We start from the raw sequence: 18,546 nt of genomic DNA, 5'->3' as shown, positions 1-18,546 counted from the left end.
GCTATGGCAGGGATGAGCTGAGGCTCTTCCACAACCAGGAGCAGAAAATACGTGGTTGCCGCAGAGAGCCCTAACTTTCCTGTGCAACATTTACACAAGCCTTATGTGACTATTTTATGTGCTGCTTAAAAAGAAAAAGGGATAACTACCGTGGGCACAGTAACACATGATGCGTGCACTGTCTCTGAAATGCCCATATCTGTTAAACCCACATCACCTGCACATCATCAGAATTGCAGTGCAGCTCCGTATCTGTATTTAAGCTAAACTTCAGTACTTGGGGCAGTGTCTTAATCGTGCATATTTCCTCCCCAGCAAGCTATTTCTCCTAATTATGAGAGGTTTGGATGTTTTACCCTGTTGTGCACTGAGACATGGAGTGAGTACTGTTCCCCCTCATGCTGTGTGAGCACCTGGTGCTTTTGCCTATCTGTGCTGTGCCGTGTGAGTGTTGTAGAGCATGAGAGAGCCTCACTGGGGTGTACTCATGATCCCACTGCTGTGCAGTCCCCTGGATGTGTCCTCATAGCCACAGCACGGAGGAGTATCAACATGGGGCTCCCATCCCAGCCAGGAATAGTGTTGGGCTCCCCACACCAGCAGGACCCTCAGCTTCGCTGCCTGCCCTCAGCACAGTCCATAGGGAGCCTTAATCATTTATAAACCGTGCCAACGGGTCTGCTTGTGTTAGTTTTTGTGGCTGTGGATGCTTATCCCCCTCCCTTAAACAGGCTGACAAAGGAAATGTGGTGCCAGGAGCTCAGTAAACTCTATTGGGTATGTGCCAAAGAATTGTTTTATATATAAACAAGCAAAATCTCTGGAAGTGAAATAACATTAAGCCTCACAGGGCAGCTGAAGGCGCCGACTGAGGATGATGGAATTTATATCTGCTCTGGTGCCACAAGTTTCAGGGGTAAATATTACTGAATTCAGTGAGTTAGCCTCGCAAAAGTGAGTGCTTCTGACTGCTGAGCACTGGCCTGGCAGTAGCTGAGCACCCCCAGCCCCACCAAGCTCTAGCAAAACGAATGTGGAAAGAGTCCAGAGTCCAGCCTGCCCTAAATCCGATGGATAAAAGCCTGAGAAGTTCCTGAAAACTAATCCTTAATACCGTCATTTTTGCTTTCTGTTGTAAAACCCTGTGCGTTAATGCTGCAAAGGTGTTTGTGTGTGCAGAGCAACTCATGCTGAAGGGGTACGGCAGCATGTATGGGGAGGTTTGTTCATTGTTTCAGTCACCTGCTTGGGTTTCTCCTCTGGGGGGGAACTGTCCCAGGCAGCTAAGGTAACTCATGTCTAACAGGGCTCTAAATAACAAAGCCCAGCTTGCCTTAACTAACCTGTTTAAAAGGAGTAACAATTCTATGGTAGCAGCTTTGTGGATGCTTTGGTTTTGTGCAACCCGTAGGGTTTTTGCATTGCACTTTCTAACTGGCTTGTAGGAGCCCCAGATGCTTCAAGATATAAATATTCCTTAAAACAAAGGGTCCTTTAATCATGGGCAAGAACCTTATTTACAGCCGTAAGTGGCATTTAAGAGCAGAATGACAACTAAAATACTTGGCTTGGTTACAAAATCTAAACAACACTGAGGACATTAGGAGTTCAGTTTAAAACACAGAAAGATACCGCAATTTCTTATTTCGAGGTGCTGACGTTTCCCACATGTTCCTCAGTGAATATGAGCCTGAAATCAGCTTCACTTTGACACTGGAAGCTTGCCCAAGAAGGGTTTAGCAGCAGCTCGGCAATATCCATGGTGTTACACAGATCTTGGTGAAGGACAATTCCTAAGAAAAAACAAACCCAACGTTTTAAATTGTCCATCTCAGAGTTTAATAACAGCGTGCTGTGGGATAATGTCGAAGGGAATGCAGGAGGAACCTGAGACCCCATTGCTGCAGTTGGCTGAAGCGCATTGCAGAAAGCACATAGCTGAACTTCAGCTGTGCCGGTGCCCAGCAGAACCACTGCAGGCTCCTCTGCTTGAAGGCTGGTGCAGCAGTTGGATGTGGAAGCCTTTCTATGCATGCCCATAGGGGCTGTGGGCTGAGTAACCAAGTCCGTTCCCAATGAGGATCCGGCCAAGAGCATTTGCTCTCTGTTAGCCATGGGGAGCTGTGATTTGGGAGGTCTGAGCACCCCTAGTATGAACACCCAGAGTGAGCCTTACAGCACAGGGCTGTGAGCATGGAAAGGGAGCAGTGGCCTGTTGTGTGTCAGGAAAAGCATGTTTGGCCTCCAGGCTGTCTAGGGTGACTGCTCCAGGGCAGCACAGTCCTCCTGGGCAGGGAGTGTCTGGTACCCAGACTTGCGCTCAGAGGGAGGATGTGGAGAACCATATCTGCCATCGCCACGGTGTTGCCCAGTTTATCTCCAAGTTCTGCTTCACTGATTTGTTGAGCTGCGGGTCCCTGAGGGTGGAACTCTCATTGCTAAGGCTTATCAATTAAAATTGCACCAGAGTAAAGGGGGCTGCCTTTCTTCCCAGCTGAGTGAAGGAAAAATCAGTATCACTTAAGGAGCACAGAGCTTTGTTCCTCCAAAAGTTGGAAAACTGATGAGCACAGGCCACAGGCCTGTTGGAAGGCAACTACCTTACGTGCAGACTTCAGATGGGAAGAGCTGTGCTGCAGTTTCTCTTGTATGACATTACAGAAGTAGACAAGCAGCCCTTGGGTTTCTCAGTAAATACACAGTTTTAAAACCTTGTTTTTCTTAAAAACAACAAACTCTGTATTGTTTCTTCTCATTTTTATGCAATCCTTTTAGTGATTTAAAAGGATAACCAACAGCAAACTTTAGGGGAGAGAACCTGCTGTCCCCTAAAGTGGCAGCACAGAATATGGTAAGCCTGCTGTCTCTTATTGATGGGTTGCCATCCTTTATAACCTTAATTTCTGCTACTTATCCTGAAATACTCTTACATAAAACCCTTGGAGATACCAGCAGCCTTTTAAAACCATTTATATTTGTGGGGAATTTGTGGTCAGTGAAGAATTTGAGTGCTGTGTGTTTGTATTTGTGCTTCTCTTGGTCATTGACTCAAGTAATTTCAAGAGCTTATTCCAGTTGAGGGGTAGGGGAAGGATATGAAACATGCCTATCCAACCACGCAGATCCTCAGTGCTCCAGTGTATGCCCACAATGTGAGATAAGATTATTGCCGAGATGGAAAATAGTTGAAGAGCATTCTGCAGAAATGCACCCTATTAAGCCTCTTATCAAGGAATTGAAGAAGAGAAATAGCAGCTTCCCTGTAGGTCTCTTATGTGCCACATCCTCCCCATTCTCCTCTCTGCTTATTTGGAGCACTGTTGCCGGGCAGTGTTGAAGGTGGGAGAACCAAGCCCGGACTTGTAAACTGCCAAGCACTGGGGGCCTCTGTCACGGAATCTCAGCAGCCATAGGAATAATGAAGATGCTCTCTGTGCTCACTTACATTAGTGTAAATCTTTGTTGTTGAATCTTTAAAACCAAGTAGGATGGCTGCATGGGAAATAAATACAGTCAAGCCTGGAAAAACAGAGCTGCAGCCAGCTCAGCTGGTCAGCGAGGCTTGCGCAAGGTTTGGTTTTGTTTTAGGGATAAGCCTTCTTCCACCTCTGCTTAGTGTACACATAATAGAACTATGTCAACATGATGGACGTCTCTTATGTGGCCATTAAGGCAGCTGTACAAATGAGCCCCCAGCATAGAGTCTGTCATGGGACACAGCCTGGGTTTGGTCTGAACTCAGCTGTGGCTGTCCGCACTGCCACCTCCGTTGTGACAGCGCTCTTGACTCAGTTATCCCAGAGGTATTTGCTAACAAAATGCAGAGCATCCTTGGTGGTTTATTCATGTGGTTTACATTCCTCTGTGTCCAGTTAGAGGTGTGAATCCCCGTCCTCCCCTCGAATGCTTTTTCATCTGGGATGAGTGCTGCATGGCTGTCAGCATTCAAGCACACTTGACAAAACCACCACTCCCTGGGCTTGCATGGGAGTGAATGATGCTGTTGGCCATGGGAAGGGACACTTTGTACCAGGCAGACCCGGTGTGTGTCCTGCCCAGGGATGGGGGAAGCACCAGAGCCTTGAGGGAGGCTGGAGGCCGATGGGCTGGTGAGGAGGTTACAGCACATGGAGCTAACAATCACCAGAGCAGAAAAGCTGAGCCAGCTCCTCAGGCTGCTGTGTGGAGGTTTAGGTGCAAGCTCCCAGGCAAGAGGAGCAGCGCTCGTGGAGACCGTAACTGCAGCTTGCAGGGAGCTGGAGGGCTTTGCACTGCTCTCCATGGAGCACTCGCTGCAGGGTTGTGTTCACAGGGGATGTTCTCCTGTTTGCTGTCCCACAAGAAAGCAAGCAAAAGTTAGGTGTTTCTCACCAGCTCACAGCTGCCCACACTCACACAAGGTGCTGCAGGGACACTTCGTCCTTGCCGAAGACACGACCCAGAGAAGCACTGCAGTGCAGTATTGATCCCCAAATCAATGAGATACGTGTATGTTCAAAGGGGAGGCACTTTCATGATCCTGCTGGATCAGATCAGCAGTGCAATAGCATTGTATAGCTTAGTGTACATGGCATACTAATTAAAGAGCCGTTTATGTGAATGTTGTGGTAATGTTGGTGACCTAAGTGGTGAGAATTGCATGGAAGTTTTGGATATTTCATAACTATGAGGAAAATTCCTGTTCTTAAATTTCTGTTATTAAAAACATCCATAATCAATCAAGTGTATTTATGTTTTACCAGAGAGCTTTTGTGCTACTGGAACTAAACAAGCTGGAGTTTGATTTTGGGTTGTTTTGATGTGATGTACTGCAGTTCTGTGGGTTGTTTGCTGCATCATGGAAATGGAACAAATCTCCTTGGATTAAATTCTTCACATTTCTTCTTCTTTTCTTGTCCCTCCACAGATCCTTAGAATTTGCACAAGATACACACCAGAACAAGACACCATGACCTTTTCAGATGGCCTTACCCTAAACCGAACTCAGATGCACAATGCCGGATTTGGCCCACTGACTGATCTCGTATTCACATTTGCCAACCAGCTCCTGCCTTTGGAAATGGATGATACAGAAACGGGTCTCCTTAGTGCCATCTGCTTAATCTGCGGAGGTACTGTACACATGAGCAGGGATGCGTTTCAAAAGGACAGACACAATAAGAACTTTGTTGATGTTTTACTTGTTTTGTTTTCCTTTACTAAAATATATCTATATAATATATAGAGGTAGTAATATATATTTTATAAATCACTTAACACTAGAGGTTTTTTTCACTGATGATAGTTATTTGGTTTATTATTGATATGTTTTTAAATGCATCAAATCATTCTGTCAAGCAACTGATCCTATTATTTGCCTGACGAAGGACTACAGGCTGTATCCTGCTGCTTTTTTTTGTAAGCAGTATGTGGGTACTGTATGAATGACCTTTGTTACGGCAACGTGCTTGTCACTCAGATTTTACTTACAGTTACAATTGTATGTATGTGTTATAGTTGTGCTGACACAGAAGTCATTGGGGATAAGTTTCATTAGACAAAAATAGATGGTGGTTCAAACCCGTCATACTGGCACTGATGACGATTGGGGTGGGCTGATGGCAATGTGAAAGGGACATCTGCAAGTAAAAGCAGGTAAAACCATGAGTTTAAAATACAAAAAGCAAAGCCTCAGATCATTTACAAAACCCTCTGTGAGTTTCTGTTATTTTAACCACCTTGTCTTGCTCCTCCTCCTTTGCAAACTCTGGCTTAGCAACACACCAGAATTGTGTTCAGTTGGCCATTTTGGTGAAATACAGACTGGGTGCTACTAGAGGATGTCTAAGAAAACCAGAGTCAGTCTTTGCTTACAGTGTCCCTTAGTACAAAACCATCCGATTTTATGTGTCTCTAGCCACAGCCCTTCCCAAAAGCGTTGATGGGCCCCGATAATAGGTGACTGGTGTGTCTTGGTTTTGTGGGTGACGTTTGCTGTCACTCAAGCTAGCACTGCCATCTGCTGATGCCTGATGGTAATTCACTTTGGTTTAATACTGAAACAAACCCGAAATTAGCTGCAGTCTCTTTAGGTACCTCTGTAGGTTATCGGTGGTGCATACAAAATTAATTCTGAAATATCATAGGATCATAGAACAGTTTGGGTTGGAAGGGGCCTAAAGGTAGTTCCAACCCCCTGCCATGGGCAGGGACACCTTCCACTAGGCCAGGTTGATCAAAGCCTCATCCAACCTGGCCTTGAACACTGCCAGGGATGGGGCAGCCACAGCTCCTCTGGGCAACCTGTGCCAGGGCCTCAGCACCCTCACAGGGAAGAACTTTTCCTAATGTCTAATCTAAATCTCCCCCTTGTCAGGTTAAAGCCATTCCCCCTAGTCCTGTCACTACATGCCCCTGTAAAATGTCCCTCTTTCTTGTACAGAAATCATTTGCAGCAAGGTGTTTTCCCCTTGCAGAGGGCAGTACAAGAGCAAAATGGTAATTCTGGACCACTCAAATGACAAACCTTTCCAAGGAAAAATGAGCCTAAGTTTTAGAAAGCCATGGTTTATCCTCTTCCTCTGGAATACTCACTGCAGAGTGTGGGTCACAGCTGGAGCAAAAGCTGAAATTCATGGAGTTCTACTCAAGCACGTGGAGGAGCTTCTGTGATTTGGAGTTTGTAGAAAGATAAATATCTAAAATAACACCAGTGCTGTGGTACTTCTCTACAGATCGCCAGGACCTTGAAGAACCAGTGAAAGTGGATAAGCTTCAGGAACCATTGCTCGAAGCATTGAAAATCTATATCCGAAAGAGACGACCCAACAAGCCTCATATGTTCCCAAAGATCTTAATGAAAATCACAGATCTTCGTAGCATCAGTGCAAAAGGTACAGTGTCTCCCAATAACTCAGCAACAGTGTCAGTGTTACGTGTCAGAGGAAACAGGCCTAGAGACTTGGGTTATTATTTTGGTAATACATCTAGGAAAGGTACTTGTGACCCTTCTTTCCTTTACATAACTCCTGTGTTTACTTTGATGATACTTCAGACACACACAGTGCTACATTCTTGGTGCGACCTAAGAGTGAAAATGATGTTTAGGTGTAAGTGGGTTAGCAATGAACTCTTTGTTGGTCATTTTAGCATGAACTCTGCTGGTCATTTTAAGATAAAGCCCTGAATGAAACCTTTCTTAATGTTTACAAGGGGGTGCAGGTCAGCATATACTTTTCTGTCTGGCTTTCAAAAACCGAAGTCTGTTTGCAGACAGCAGAGAGCATGTGTACATCCAGAATTCCCTGACTGTACTCTGACATGCAGCAGGTTTAGAGCAGATCTTATCCAGGATTTTGGAGATTCAGCACCTCTGATCCTTACACAGGGAGCACTTTTGGTTTAACGTTTTGTGTAGTCTCACATGTGATTGCCTGATCATGTGAAACACACACACACACTTAAGTGCTGTCACATAAACTCTCTAAAGCTTTCATTTAACCAGAGGGGTTCCCTGTTTGGCACGTTGTCCCTCACCAGGCGTACAGCCAGGTGAGGCGAGGGGAGGCCAGGTAGATGTTCTGATGGTAGAAGTGGACTGTAGAGGAGCTGTATCAGAGATGTACCAGTCTGGTTACAGAGCATCTAAACTGCTACAATTCTTTTGTACAGTGGTTGCTGCAGTTCTTTCTGTGTTTACTCAACTACAGTATGATATCCCCTGATTGATAAGCAAGCACACGAGCTTGTATGTACAGGCACCTATGTAGCTATAGACTGGATTTTAGAGATGTTTTTAGCATTAATTCTGCAATAGTTTATTTACAATTATGGAGGTTGTCCTTTTGTTTCTAACGGAAGTCTTCTTTGAGAGACTTTTTTAATCAGCATTTGCTTGTCACATTGGTCGTTGCCTTTGTAGATAGTTTTTGAAGCTCATGAATTAAGGCAGGAACATAAGCGCTCCCTTCCAGTCTGTGGTTACCACCATGGCTGCTCTCTCTGGCATGTGCACTGCAGCAGCACAGATAAGCAGGATATATCCAGACTGTTTTCTGTTTAATTTTGTTGACTTTTCTTGCCTCCCTTCACATTTAAAAAGCACAGGTTCCTATTTCATCACTCAGATTTTAAGATGATCAGGAATCCTATGCAACTTGTTACACTAGATATTTGAACACTGAGGTTTATAGCTGTAAATTTCCTGATGTTGTCTTGATAAAAGTCTTTTTGACACCAGCAGCAAAATATGTAAAGCACATTCATGCCTCAATGTGGAGCAGAATCTTTACCATATGCCCTTACTTTGAGATGCAGTTCCAAAATACTGCTGTCTCTTTATGTTTATTAACTTTCAACCTTTCAGCTGTATCATTTGTTTGCAGCAAAATGCTGTATGCACAGAAGTTGCATTAGCATTACCGCTGCCACGTCAGGGCTTGCTGAACATGGGTTGCCTAATGCTGTAAGCAGTAGAGGCAGCGGTATAGAGCAGCCACAGGAGCTGAACCCTCCCACTTTACAGAGCAGGCATTTCCCAGTAACAACCTTTCTTTTCTTCCATCCAGCATTTAAGGATTCCCATGGTTGTAGTAATTGACTAATTGCTGAGGGAACTGCTTAGAAGTAACTGCTCTGTGTCAGGCAGGTTCCTGGACAGTTTTTAAACACAGGCCTCCGCTGACACCGTATGTCTGCACGCTAACAAAGCACAAGGCTTCCTCAGAGCACTGGGTTGATGTTGTGTACATGTCATGCATGAACTGTGAGTTGTCTGCCTCTCTGTACAGTCATCCCTGGGTGCCTGTCATGTTCAAGAAGCTTTAGTGCACCTTAGCAGTATCAGGCACTAGTGCGTGGCTTTGTATTGTTTGGTGGTTTTTCTTACCTGGCATTAATTGTTGGCTCACAGTTTGTGTAGTCAGGACTGATGCAGTAATTTTGTTTATTCCTACACACATTAGCCTGCAATGCCATCTCTATCTAAAAATAGCTGGTGTTTGTTAGAATTGACATGGCCAAACAGTGAACAGTTACCTTAAGACATAAACAGGATCAGCATTTCTGCACGCTTGTGTGGTTAACTGGCACAAGAGAGAATGTCTGAAAGCTACAGAAGACAGCTCCATAAGCCCAGTATCCTTTTGCCTGAATTTGTTCCTTCTATGAACCAATGGTTTGCTAGGTTCTAAATCTTACTTCAGTTTTCTATATGGGAAAGTTCTGCTTTACATCACTGCAGTTCTTACAGCTATTCACCTCAGCTATTTAACACAAATCAGCCAGAATGTTTGGAATTCTTGTCATTTAGTCTTTCTAGATCCAGTATGGATTCAAAACCATGAAGTATATTCCAATTTATTAGAAGACATCTACATAATCACATTTTAATTTTTCAGTGCAATTTAATATCACTGTGGCTCCTTCTATGAAAAGCATCAGTTCATCCAATTTACCTGTATTAGAATATCAGTTGCTGTGTCATAATTTTAAATGAATTTGTTAAGTAAAGTACTCACCTAACTCCTGATTTGTAATGAATGTAATTCATTGACATCATTTTGCGTGCAAGAAGTATAGAAGGAGATACCAAAGCTGTTCAAGTAATGTATTCTGAAATTACTACTGATGATATTAACCAAAAAGAATTTGTAGGAATCACACTATAATGGGAAGGACTTTTTGTTTTCTCTTTCAAGGTGCAGAACGTGTCATTACATTGAAAATGGAAATTCCTGGATCCATGCCACCTCTCATTCAGGAAATGTTGGAGAACTCTGAAGGACACGAACCACTGACACCAACCTCAAATGGAAATACTGCAGAACACAGTCCTAGTATCTCACCTAGTTCAGTGGATAACAGCAGTGTCAGTCAATCCCCTATGGTGGAATAAGACATTTTCCAGCTACTTCAGACATTCCTAATACCTTATGTACAGGGATGAAAAGCAAGAAAAACATTTTTACTGCTGCTTATATTTCTGGACTTAATATATATCTATATATGTATATATATAGATGAAAACTGAACAAGGACCAAGAAATTTTCATATGTATCGATATATACTCCTTGCTGTTTAAACTCTTTAGAAAATGCAAAACTTTTGAAACTCTAAATCAGCCATTTCATGCAAAAAAAAAAAAACCACAAAAAAAAGTTAAGCTTCTGTTTTCTCCTCTGAGCATTCAAGACTGCATGGTGACAAGACAGATCTCAAATGTTAAATTCTGGTTGCATTTCTGATGACTTTGTAGATACAAATGTATGGCTGTACTTTCCATACTGGATGTTTGGTGCTTTCCCTTTGTCTCTCATACCTAAAATGATCAAGACACCAACCAGATGAAATGGACTACTGTATTCATCCAGGAAAGAAAGTTTAAAGGACCATCTGCTTTAGTTTAATATGAAAACTTGGCTTTGATGCCCTCAGTTTGCATCTCTTTCCTTGTAAAAAGTATACAAAAAGTCACTGCACTAGCAGAAAAGACAGCAGTAACAGCGTCAACTGCCAGATCAGTTATTCAGATGTCATTTGTTCCACTGTTAATGTCACTTTAAAATTCAAGGAACTGGTTTCTTACCTGGCTGGTGCCCTAGCTACACCATTAACTACTACATTTCTGCAGTTAATGATAGCCTCCAAGGCACAAACAGTCTTTAGTGTTACCATGTTTTTGTTTACTTGTCCACAAGCCATTAGGGAAGCTTCATGGGATGATAACCAGCAGACTCATTTACAGCTTCTGAATTGGTGAGTCTAAGGTATTTCTGTAAGATTTGACTGCTGGGAATTAGCTGGGTTATCCAGCCTTCCACATGCTAGGGAAGTACAGCTAGGACTTCTAGGAACATAAGGAGAGAATCTGCCACCTTGGCCTTGTTAAATCACCATGAAGCAGAGTGAAAACTGTGGTAGAATGGTTAACAGATTTAAAGTGTCAGTTTCTTAGGTTTCATTTAAAGCACTAGTGGATTTTTTTTTATATATATATTCTAGCAAGTCTGTGATGTACTTTCACTGGCTCTGTTTGTACATTAAGATTGTTTAACAATGCTTTCTATGTTCATATACTGTTTACCTTTTTCCATGGAGTCTTCTGGCAAAGAATAAAATATATTTATTTTAAAAAAAGCCAGTTGTGGAGTAGTCCCTGTGGTGCAAATGTTACACACACACACACACAGAGAGGAGTTTTCCATTTTTTAATGTTTAAACTTCATTTCAAAAAGCAGGTTTGCTGTTTGCAACCATGACAATTAAAATGTGCTTTAGCACAGCTGTCTAGAACATCTCTACAAGCCAGTCAGACAAATACATGACATTTCAATGAGTAAAAAAGAGCATAAAACTTGTAGGTGTAAGAACAAATGTTAAAATGCCTACACACAATAATAAAAACCATCAATTACATTATCACATAAAGGAAGTCAAATGTACAAAAGTTTGCGACAGAAGGGACAAAAGGACAACACAAGATATTTGTTGGAAAACATTTGTGTGCTCTTTGGGCACTTAATTAAACATATCAAAATCATCATCTTCATCCGACTCTGCAAAATATTTCACTTCTTTTCTAGCCCGGCCTGTCCGTGGCTTTGGGGCAGTTTCAGTGGCAAAGCCCGACTGAAAGATTTCCACGTCGGAATCCTGGTCAAAAGCAGCCTTCTTGGATTTCTTTGGAAAAGAAATGACAAATCAGTTATGATGCTGTGTACCTTTTCCCTTTTAATATTCACAGTTGAAGGAAACCTTACCTAACATGTAATTTCTAAACAAACCTAACCCCTAATTTCATGTTAGCAATCTATACAGTAAGAACACGTACCTTTATATAAAGTAATCTATTAGGTTCCCTTTACAAGGAGAAAAGAGCATATCTGGAACTGACCTTGCTTGGTGTTGATTTAGGCGTTTTCTTCCCAGGGTTGTAGTCACCTTCATTTTCTGAACTAGATGCTTTCCTTTTCTTTGCCCCTCTACCTTTACCTAGGCGAGAGATTGCAATATAACTTTGTTTTCTTTTTCTTTTTTTAAAAATAGAACTCCAGACTTAAACAAACTGAAAAAAAGCCTCGTGAAACTACTTAAACATGGCTACATGTTAAGGTTCAAACATCCTTTACCACTAGTGCTTCTTCACAGCAGCAGCAAAATACAGTATCTTATTTTCTCACTTTTGAATCCTTTTCACTAGAGGCACCATTTCAAGTGTTGGTTCAAGACAGGGACAGACTTCATTAGACCAATGACTTCCAGGCTTCTCATGTACTACAAGTCCTCGCTCACCTGTACTGATTACACAGCATTAATTCACCTCTAGTATGCCCCTCTACTCTGCTCTCGTGAGACCTCACTTGGAGTATTGTGTGCAGTTCTGGTGCCCTCAGCATAAAAAGGACTTGGAACTGTTAGAACATGTCCAGAGGAGGGCCACGAGGATGATCAGGGGACTAGAGCACCTCCCGTATGAAGACAGGATGAGAAAGTTGGGGCTGTTCAGCCTGGAGAAGAGAAGGCCGCGTGGAGACCCCATAGCAGCCTTCCAGTATCTGAAGGGGGCCTACAGGGATGCTGGTGAGGGACTATTCATTAGGGACTGTAGTGGTAGTACAAATGGTAACAGGTTGAAACTTAAACAGGAGAGGCTTAGAATGGATATAAGGAAGAAATTCTTTACTGTAAGGATGGTGAGGCACTGGAATGGGTTGCCCAGGGAGGTAGTGAATGCTCCATCCCTGCCAGTGTTCAAGGGAAGGTTGGATGAAGCCTTGGGTGACATGGTTTAGTGTGAGGTGTCCCTGCCCATGTCAGGGGGGTTGGAACTAGATGATCTTGAGGTCCTTTCCAATCCTAACTAGTCTATGAGTCTATGATTTAGGAGATTTACTGTTAAGATCAACTGTCAGCACTGGCCCATCCTTTACAGACTCCTTGGATTACACTGCTTGATGTGCTGTGTTCTGAGGACTCTGACAACTGAGAACTGCGATACCAAAAATTTGGTTTGAAAGCCAGAAATCACTCCTTACTAAAATTACTACCAGATTTTACTGTTGTGTAAAAAGATCCAACAAATAAGCAGTATCCAGTAGAACTGATGAACAAAAAGAAAGAGAGGGTGGGGGGTGGGGTATTAAGTACATTTCCAAAAGTGAAGGTCAGATTAGAAGTTCACACATTGTTTTTCAGGAAAAGTCAGTGCACTGTATTTATCACAGAGAAGGCGCACAGCACAGTAATACACTAGTGCTAAATTGACTAATAAATCAATGTGGTTCTAACTTTAGAGACACTAGTCCTGCTTCCTTATAAAAAATTACTATGGACCTGTGCTACAGAGAGCACAGATGTGAGTGTTGAGGAGCACAGCACCAAAACTCTTACCTTTGGGTGCTGCAGTCTTCTTTGGAATGCCGAATTCTGAATCTGAGTCAGAGTTTATAGTTTCCACCTTCTTGGCCTTGGGAGCTCTTTTAGGTTTAGGGGGCACATCTGGTTTCGCTGTTAGAATAAGAGATACTAAATATGGTAAATTCACGTATTGGTGATACTCCAATTACAGCATAAACTGCAGATATGAAAACAAGATGAGCTTTTTCTGCATTGGGGAAAACATAGTCCAGCTTTTATGCTAAAACTGTGCGGAATAAACAGGTTTCCTCTGTCATACTTTAAGGTGTACCAGTGCATTCAATAAGTTCCAGTGGTTTTGATTAAATACGTTTAATCTTTCTGAGCACAAAACAGGTTACCAGTAACTAAAGCAGCAACATAATTTCTCCAGGTTGGATAGTTTAAACATGTTCGGATACATTACAGTGTTTACAGAGAGGGCTTGCTGCTCATGACATTTTTGCCTTCACAGTAGAGTTTAACAGCTTTCCCCATGATCACTGCAGGAGTCTGAGTCTGTGACACCCTTTTTTTGTCAATCTATCTTGGTGAAAATGAACTTCAGAAAAGGCAGGGAGGGACATATCTATGGCTTTCTTAACTGCCAGTGGGGGAAGAATACATTAAGTTAACCTGCAAAATGGTTGAAAAAAGCTTTAAAAAACAAAGGCCACGGCCCTGCATAAAAAATGCTTTTGGAGGACAGAAGATTAAGCAGCAAGAAAAACCAAAATTATCTGAAAGACATAAAGGAAGAAAGGTAAAGATCCGAAAGGCATGAAATCCCCAGTCTATCATGTACTAAGAACTCTATTTTATAACCTGTTTTAAACCACCACTGGATAATAAAAACCATTATTTTCACCATTAACTATGGTGTCTATCATATTCTTTAGCATACATTTAGAAACAAGTGCAAGTCTTCCTCTGAAAAGTAGCACCAACAAGTGACAAACCAATGTTCCCCGAAGCAGTCAGAGCAATAAGAAAATTGCTGGCTGAGGTTAAACCATGACACCTACTTAGGACGTAAGTATTTCTTGGAGATTCCTTCTTTGCACTTGCCCTTCTTCCTCTGAAAGTACATTAGATCCCTTACAGGAGACTATCTTCAACCCCAAGGTCATCTTGTTTACCCTCATTCCCTGAAGGTATAAACCTCCCTTTAGTTAAACTAATCAAAGGCTGGACTTAAACTCCATATGTGGAAAGTATTAACTTTTGACACTGTGGTAGCCAGTGGGAAGAAAGAAACAGATATCATTAAGGAGCTGGAAGAAGTTCACACCCTATACTGAATTTCACCAAGTTTAAAATAAAGGAATGCAGTTCCCACTTTGAAAATGTGAAAAGACAACACAGGTGGGAGGAGATCAGTTTCAAATAAATGGATGGCTTACAGGACAATCCTATACATACCCTTTTTAGCAGCTACTGTTTTACTTGTAATTTTCTCTGTTTGTTTGGGGGCAAAAGATGATGAGAAAACAGGAGCAGAATCCTCTTCATCACTATCCAATTTTGTTGTATCTACAATCCAAAGTACATTTAGAGTAAGATTAATTCACTGTGTCTTTTAAGTCATAAATACTAATTACAGTCAACCTCAAAAAAGTGCTGCTGATACTACAGCTAGGCTATGGATATACTGTAGCTTTCTCACCTGTGATACAAGCTTTATTTCTCTAAGGATCGGAACCTCCTTCCCCTTCCCCCTTTGTAAATCTGGACATCCTTATTTTATAACAACTGTGTGAAGTTTGTGTATACCACATAAATTCCCTAATATATTGCCAGATCAGTGAAAACAAGCTCACCATCATCTCGTTTCTGTGAGTAAGATGGAAAAGAGAAGATGTTCCCAAAATCTTGATTTTTCTTATCTTGAGATGTTTTCCTACTTCCGAACAGGAAAAATAAATTATGTGAGTTGCATTAACTATATATTGAGGTATATAGATAATATCAATATGAGATTAAATTGCTGACTTAGCACTATAAAGCGTTTCTAGCATTTTTGTATACGCTTGCAGCAGTCAAACCCCTAAAAGCACCATTCAGTCACGAATTTGAGGCATTTAAAATTAAGAGAATTCTTTTTTTTTCCAATAGTGCTGTATGCCAGAGTGGCACAAGATGGAAAACAGACAACTGTAAAAAATGTATTTATCAGATGATATTACTGACAGTGCACGATACTTTGGTAAGTCATGTTTGCCTCTACATAGGTCAATTGCAAGGCTGAGATAACACATGCTTTCATTCCTCCTCAGAAATGTATAAATATTATTTTATAGGGTACATGTAGAAGAGCAACAGCTTGATGTTCATCTGTTTTGTTCACAAACTTCTGCATTCAAAAAGATTATTAGTAAAGAAACACTGCTGAGTTACAGTACTTACTCTGGAGATGGCTTTGATTTGGCTGGGGAGAAGTCATATTCATCTTTTTCTAAACTGTCTGAAGGAACAAACTCCTCCTCTCTGTCATTTGTAACTGGAGAGGCTTTTACTTTAAGCTCATCCATATCATTATTATTGTTGGCATCATCATCATCATCGGCATCATCTTCTTCTTCTGAGAAGTCAAAAGTATACTTGGGCCTCTCAGCTAGAGAAATAAAATCACATATATATTCTAAAATAGTTGTTGATGTTAATACATAAATTAAAGCGGGAGTCACTAAACAGTCCCTGCATCAGAGTACACAAGACAAAAGACTGGCAGTAAAGAGATTTCTTTGAGCCTGGAAGAATAGAGGGACATAATTTAAAGTTAGCCAACACCTAATACCATTTGTGGCTTGCTCAAATATCTTCAGCTAATGGGGTTATGAAGACGCCACTGTGTAAGTGCTTTTAAGGAATAAGAATCCTTCACTTACAACTGAAGTTTTCTTGAATCCATCATTAGAACATTCTTCCTAGTCAAATGCTTCTAAAATTGATTGGCAATTTTCCAGAAAAATCTGTGTGTTTTGCTTGAACTATCAAATATTTGTGTATTTCTCCAAACTTTCAGTCTCTGGTATTTTTATTCTCATGGACAGTTCAGAATTTTTTTTTATAAATGTTTATAATCACTTGGGCTTTTGGACCTCACTTGACAGTATAATTGCATTATTTTTTTTGTTTGTAAAGGTATTCTCTTGTCTATTTCTTGTATAATTCACTAGGTTTTTGAGTAATTTCTGTTCTATTGTTTAGAATGAGAGAAAAGATTTCTGGAGCAAGTTACAAAATCTTTCATATTGACATTAAGAGGTTTTTCACTAACCACACCGTGAAGAAAATACAATGCAAGCTATCTGTAGGAGGAAAAGTCCTAAAGGAAGGCTATATATGGCCAGAGGAAAATGCAGGTTTGCAATTTAAACTATCAGTCACAATGCACAATTCACAAAAGCTTGGGTACCTGCAGCTCTCCTAAGCAGAGAGTCTCTTGGGATAATCACAGGCTCATTCTCTTCTAAATCACTTTCAGATTTGGATTCATCATCTGACCACGGGTTTCGTTTCTTCACTTTTTTTGCACTGGACTTGGTAGACGATGGTGTTCTTCTTACCCTAGTACCTGCCACAAGTGAAAACATTTACTATAGTCAGGGTGAAAAAAAAAATTCTTATCTTTTCTATTAATTTATGAGGAATAAATTTAGCCTAAATGTTTATCTTTCAAAGCTCTCCTTCAAATGCTGCAAATTTTCTTCTCCTTCCTGAAGAAGGAAAGGATGTCCTGGCAATTGTATTATTTCACATAGAACCTGAACTGCTGCTGCCAAACAAATTTATTTGATGACTGAAAAACATGTAAGTCCCTAATCTGAAGTTTTAACTCCTCTACAGTCAACCTTCTTTTTTTGGCAGTTTTCCATTACTCAGGGAATATGATCAGGATCTGAAAAATCCAATTAATGTGGGAAGCAGAAGATACTATTGGGCAGTACTGGCAGATAACTGTGCACTCAGTCAATTGCAGGGCAAGTTAAGGTCAAACTGTGCTAACTGGCTCTAGCTCAGCACTGGCTAGGGTAGATTTGAACTGCAGGTAGACAACTCAGTCCTAACTCAGTTAACCCACTCAGGCTGGAAAAATCCACTGAATACTTGCATAACCACTTTTTATTCCTTTTTTTACTTAAACCTTCCCTTCTGTCTTTAGCTTTCTTTGTTTCTTGCTGCCCCCCCCCCATTACTATGCATATCTCAAACAGCAGTAATAAACTGCTACTAACAAAAAGAAGAGTTAACATAAGCATTGTTTAGTCTGCAAAACCATAACATGTATAGCTTTTTAAAAGTCAGAATGACTGAATATGTCAATAGGAAAATATTTATTTAATCAAATTTTACAATCTCTATTATTACTCAGACTGAAGGCGAGTGCCACATCTTCCAACATCAGAGACGCAAACCAGAAATTTCCATTTGCACAGAATTAGTCTAAATATGTCAAAATAATCTATTTTTCTACTTACAAATTCAAAGATTAAGACCCCCCAAAAAACTGAATGTAGGGAATGCAACATCCACCCACCCCAGAATTTCAACACTCACCTTAAATTTCACCAGATTTTCAAGTGTTTCCACACATGTTTTCAGGGAAGAAAATCAGATGAAATAATGACTATTGTGGTATATTTCCCTTCTCACTATGTGTTAAAAATACACTTAATGCCCAATTAGTATACACAACTATGGTTACAATGACCGTGTAAGAATCTTACCAGGCTCCTTCTTCTCTCTCTTAGGTTTAGGGGTTTTAGTTGCTGTGGCTGATGTATTCAGTGAGTCATCCCCACCACCCTCAGCTGGCACACCACCAAATTCTTCATCAAATTCCATTTTTATTGCCATGGAATCAGTCTCACCCTGAAAATATAAAAAAGTTGTTCAAAATGAAATAAATGACACCTTTGTATTTCAAGATAGAGCTGGAATAGTTTTGTAGGTGATAATAAATGAAAGCAGACCAGTATATTGACATTTATCGAACTGTCTTGGAAAAAAGAAAACTCAGTAAAAACACCTGAACAGTAAGGAGTCACAAGAGGCTTGCAAATGTAAAAGAAATCCAGTATTAACTTCTTCATGCATTAGGTCAGCAGAGCGGTATGAATACAGTATTAATGAGGCCTAGCAGTTTGCATTTCTGGTACCAGAGTAGA

At 41.1% G+C, this 18,546-nt stretch overlaps 2 protein-coding genes across 7 annotated transcripts in view; one reads left to right on the top strand and one right to left on the bottom strand.

Moving 5' to 3' along the window:
- RARB (retinoic acid receptor beta) overlaps positions 1–10,137 on the top strand; it is a 327,709-nt gene extending 317,572 nt beyond the window's left edge. For all 5 annotated transcript variants that reach the window (XM_031052500.2, XM_031052499.2, XM_005152832.3 and 2 more), the window contains 3 exons: positions 4,907–5,111; positions 6,714–6,872; positions 9,678–10,137. In XM_031052500.2, coding sequence (XP_030908360.1) covers positions 4,907–5,111; positions 6,714–6,872; positions 9,678–9,874 — 561 coding nt within the window. In that variant the 3' untranslated portion in view covers positions 9,875–10,137. The remainder of the gene's footprint in view (positions 1–4,906; positions 5,112–6,713; positions 6,873–9,677) is intronic.
- A 1,035-nt stretch (positions 10,138–11,172) lies between these two features.
- Positions 11,173–18,546, bottom strand: part of TOP2B (DNA topoisomerase II beta) — a 61,985-nt gene continuing 54,611 nt past the window's right edge. Inside the window, exons 29-36 of one of the 2 annotated variants that reach the window (XM_031052401.2) lie at positions 18,106–18,250; positions 16,794–16,952; positions 15,782–15,989; positions 15,196–15,275; positions 14,798–14,908; positions 13,370–13,486; positions 11,874–11,971; positions 11,173–11,659 (exon numbers count right to left, since the gene is read on the bottom strand). In XM_031052401.2, coding sequence (XP_030908261.1) covers positions 11,498–11,659; positions 11,874–11,971; positions 13,370–13,486; positions 14,798–14,908; positions 15,196–15,275; positions 15,782–15,989; positions 16,794–16,952; positions 18,106–18,250 — 1,080 coding nt within the window. In that variant the 3' untranslated portion in view covers positions 11,173–11,497. Of the gene's footprint in view, positions 11,660–11,873; positions 11,972–13,369; positions 13,487–14,797; positions 14,909–15,195; positions 15,279–15,781; positions 15,990–16,793; positions 16,953–18,105; positions 18,251–18,546 lie in introns of both variants that reach the window. The other variant, XM_013129986.3, reaches the window with a different exon arrangement.

This window comes from Melopsittacus undulatus, chromosome 1 (assembly GCF_012275295.1).
Source record: "Melopsittacus undulatus isolate bMelUnd1 chromosome 1, bMelUnd1.mat.Z, whole genome shotgun sequence".
Lineage (NCBI taxonomy): Eukaryota > Metazoa > Chordata > Aves > Psittaciformes > Psittaculidae > Melopsittacus > Melopsittacus undulatus.
The sequence above is the reverse complement of the archived record's forward strand: the minus strand, read 5'-3'. Positions and strand labels throughout refer to the sequence as shown.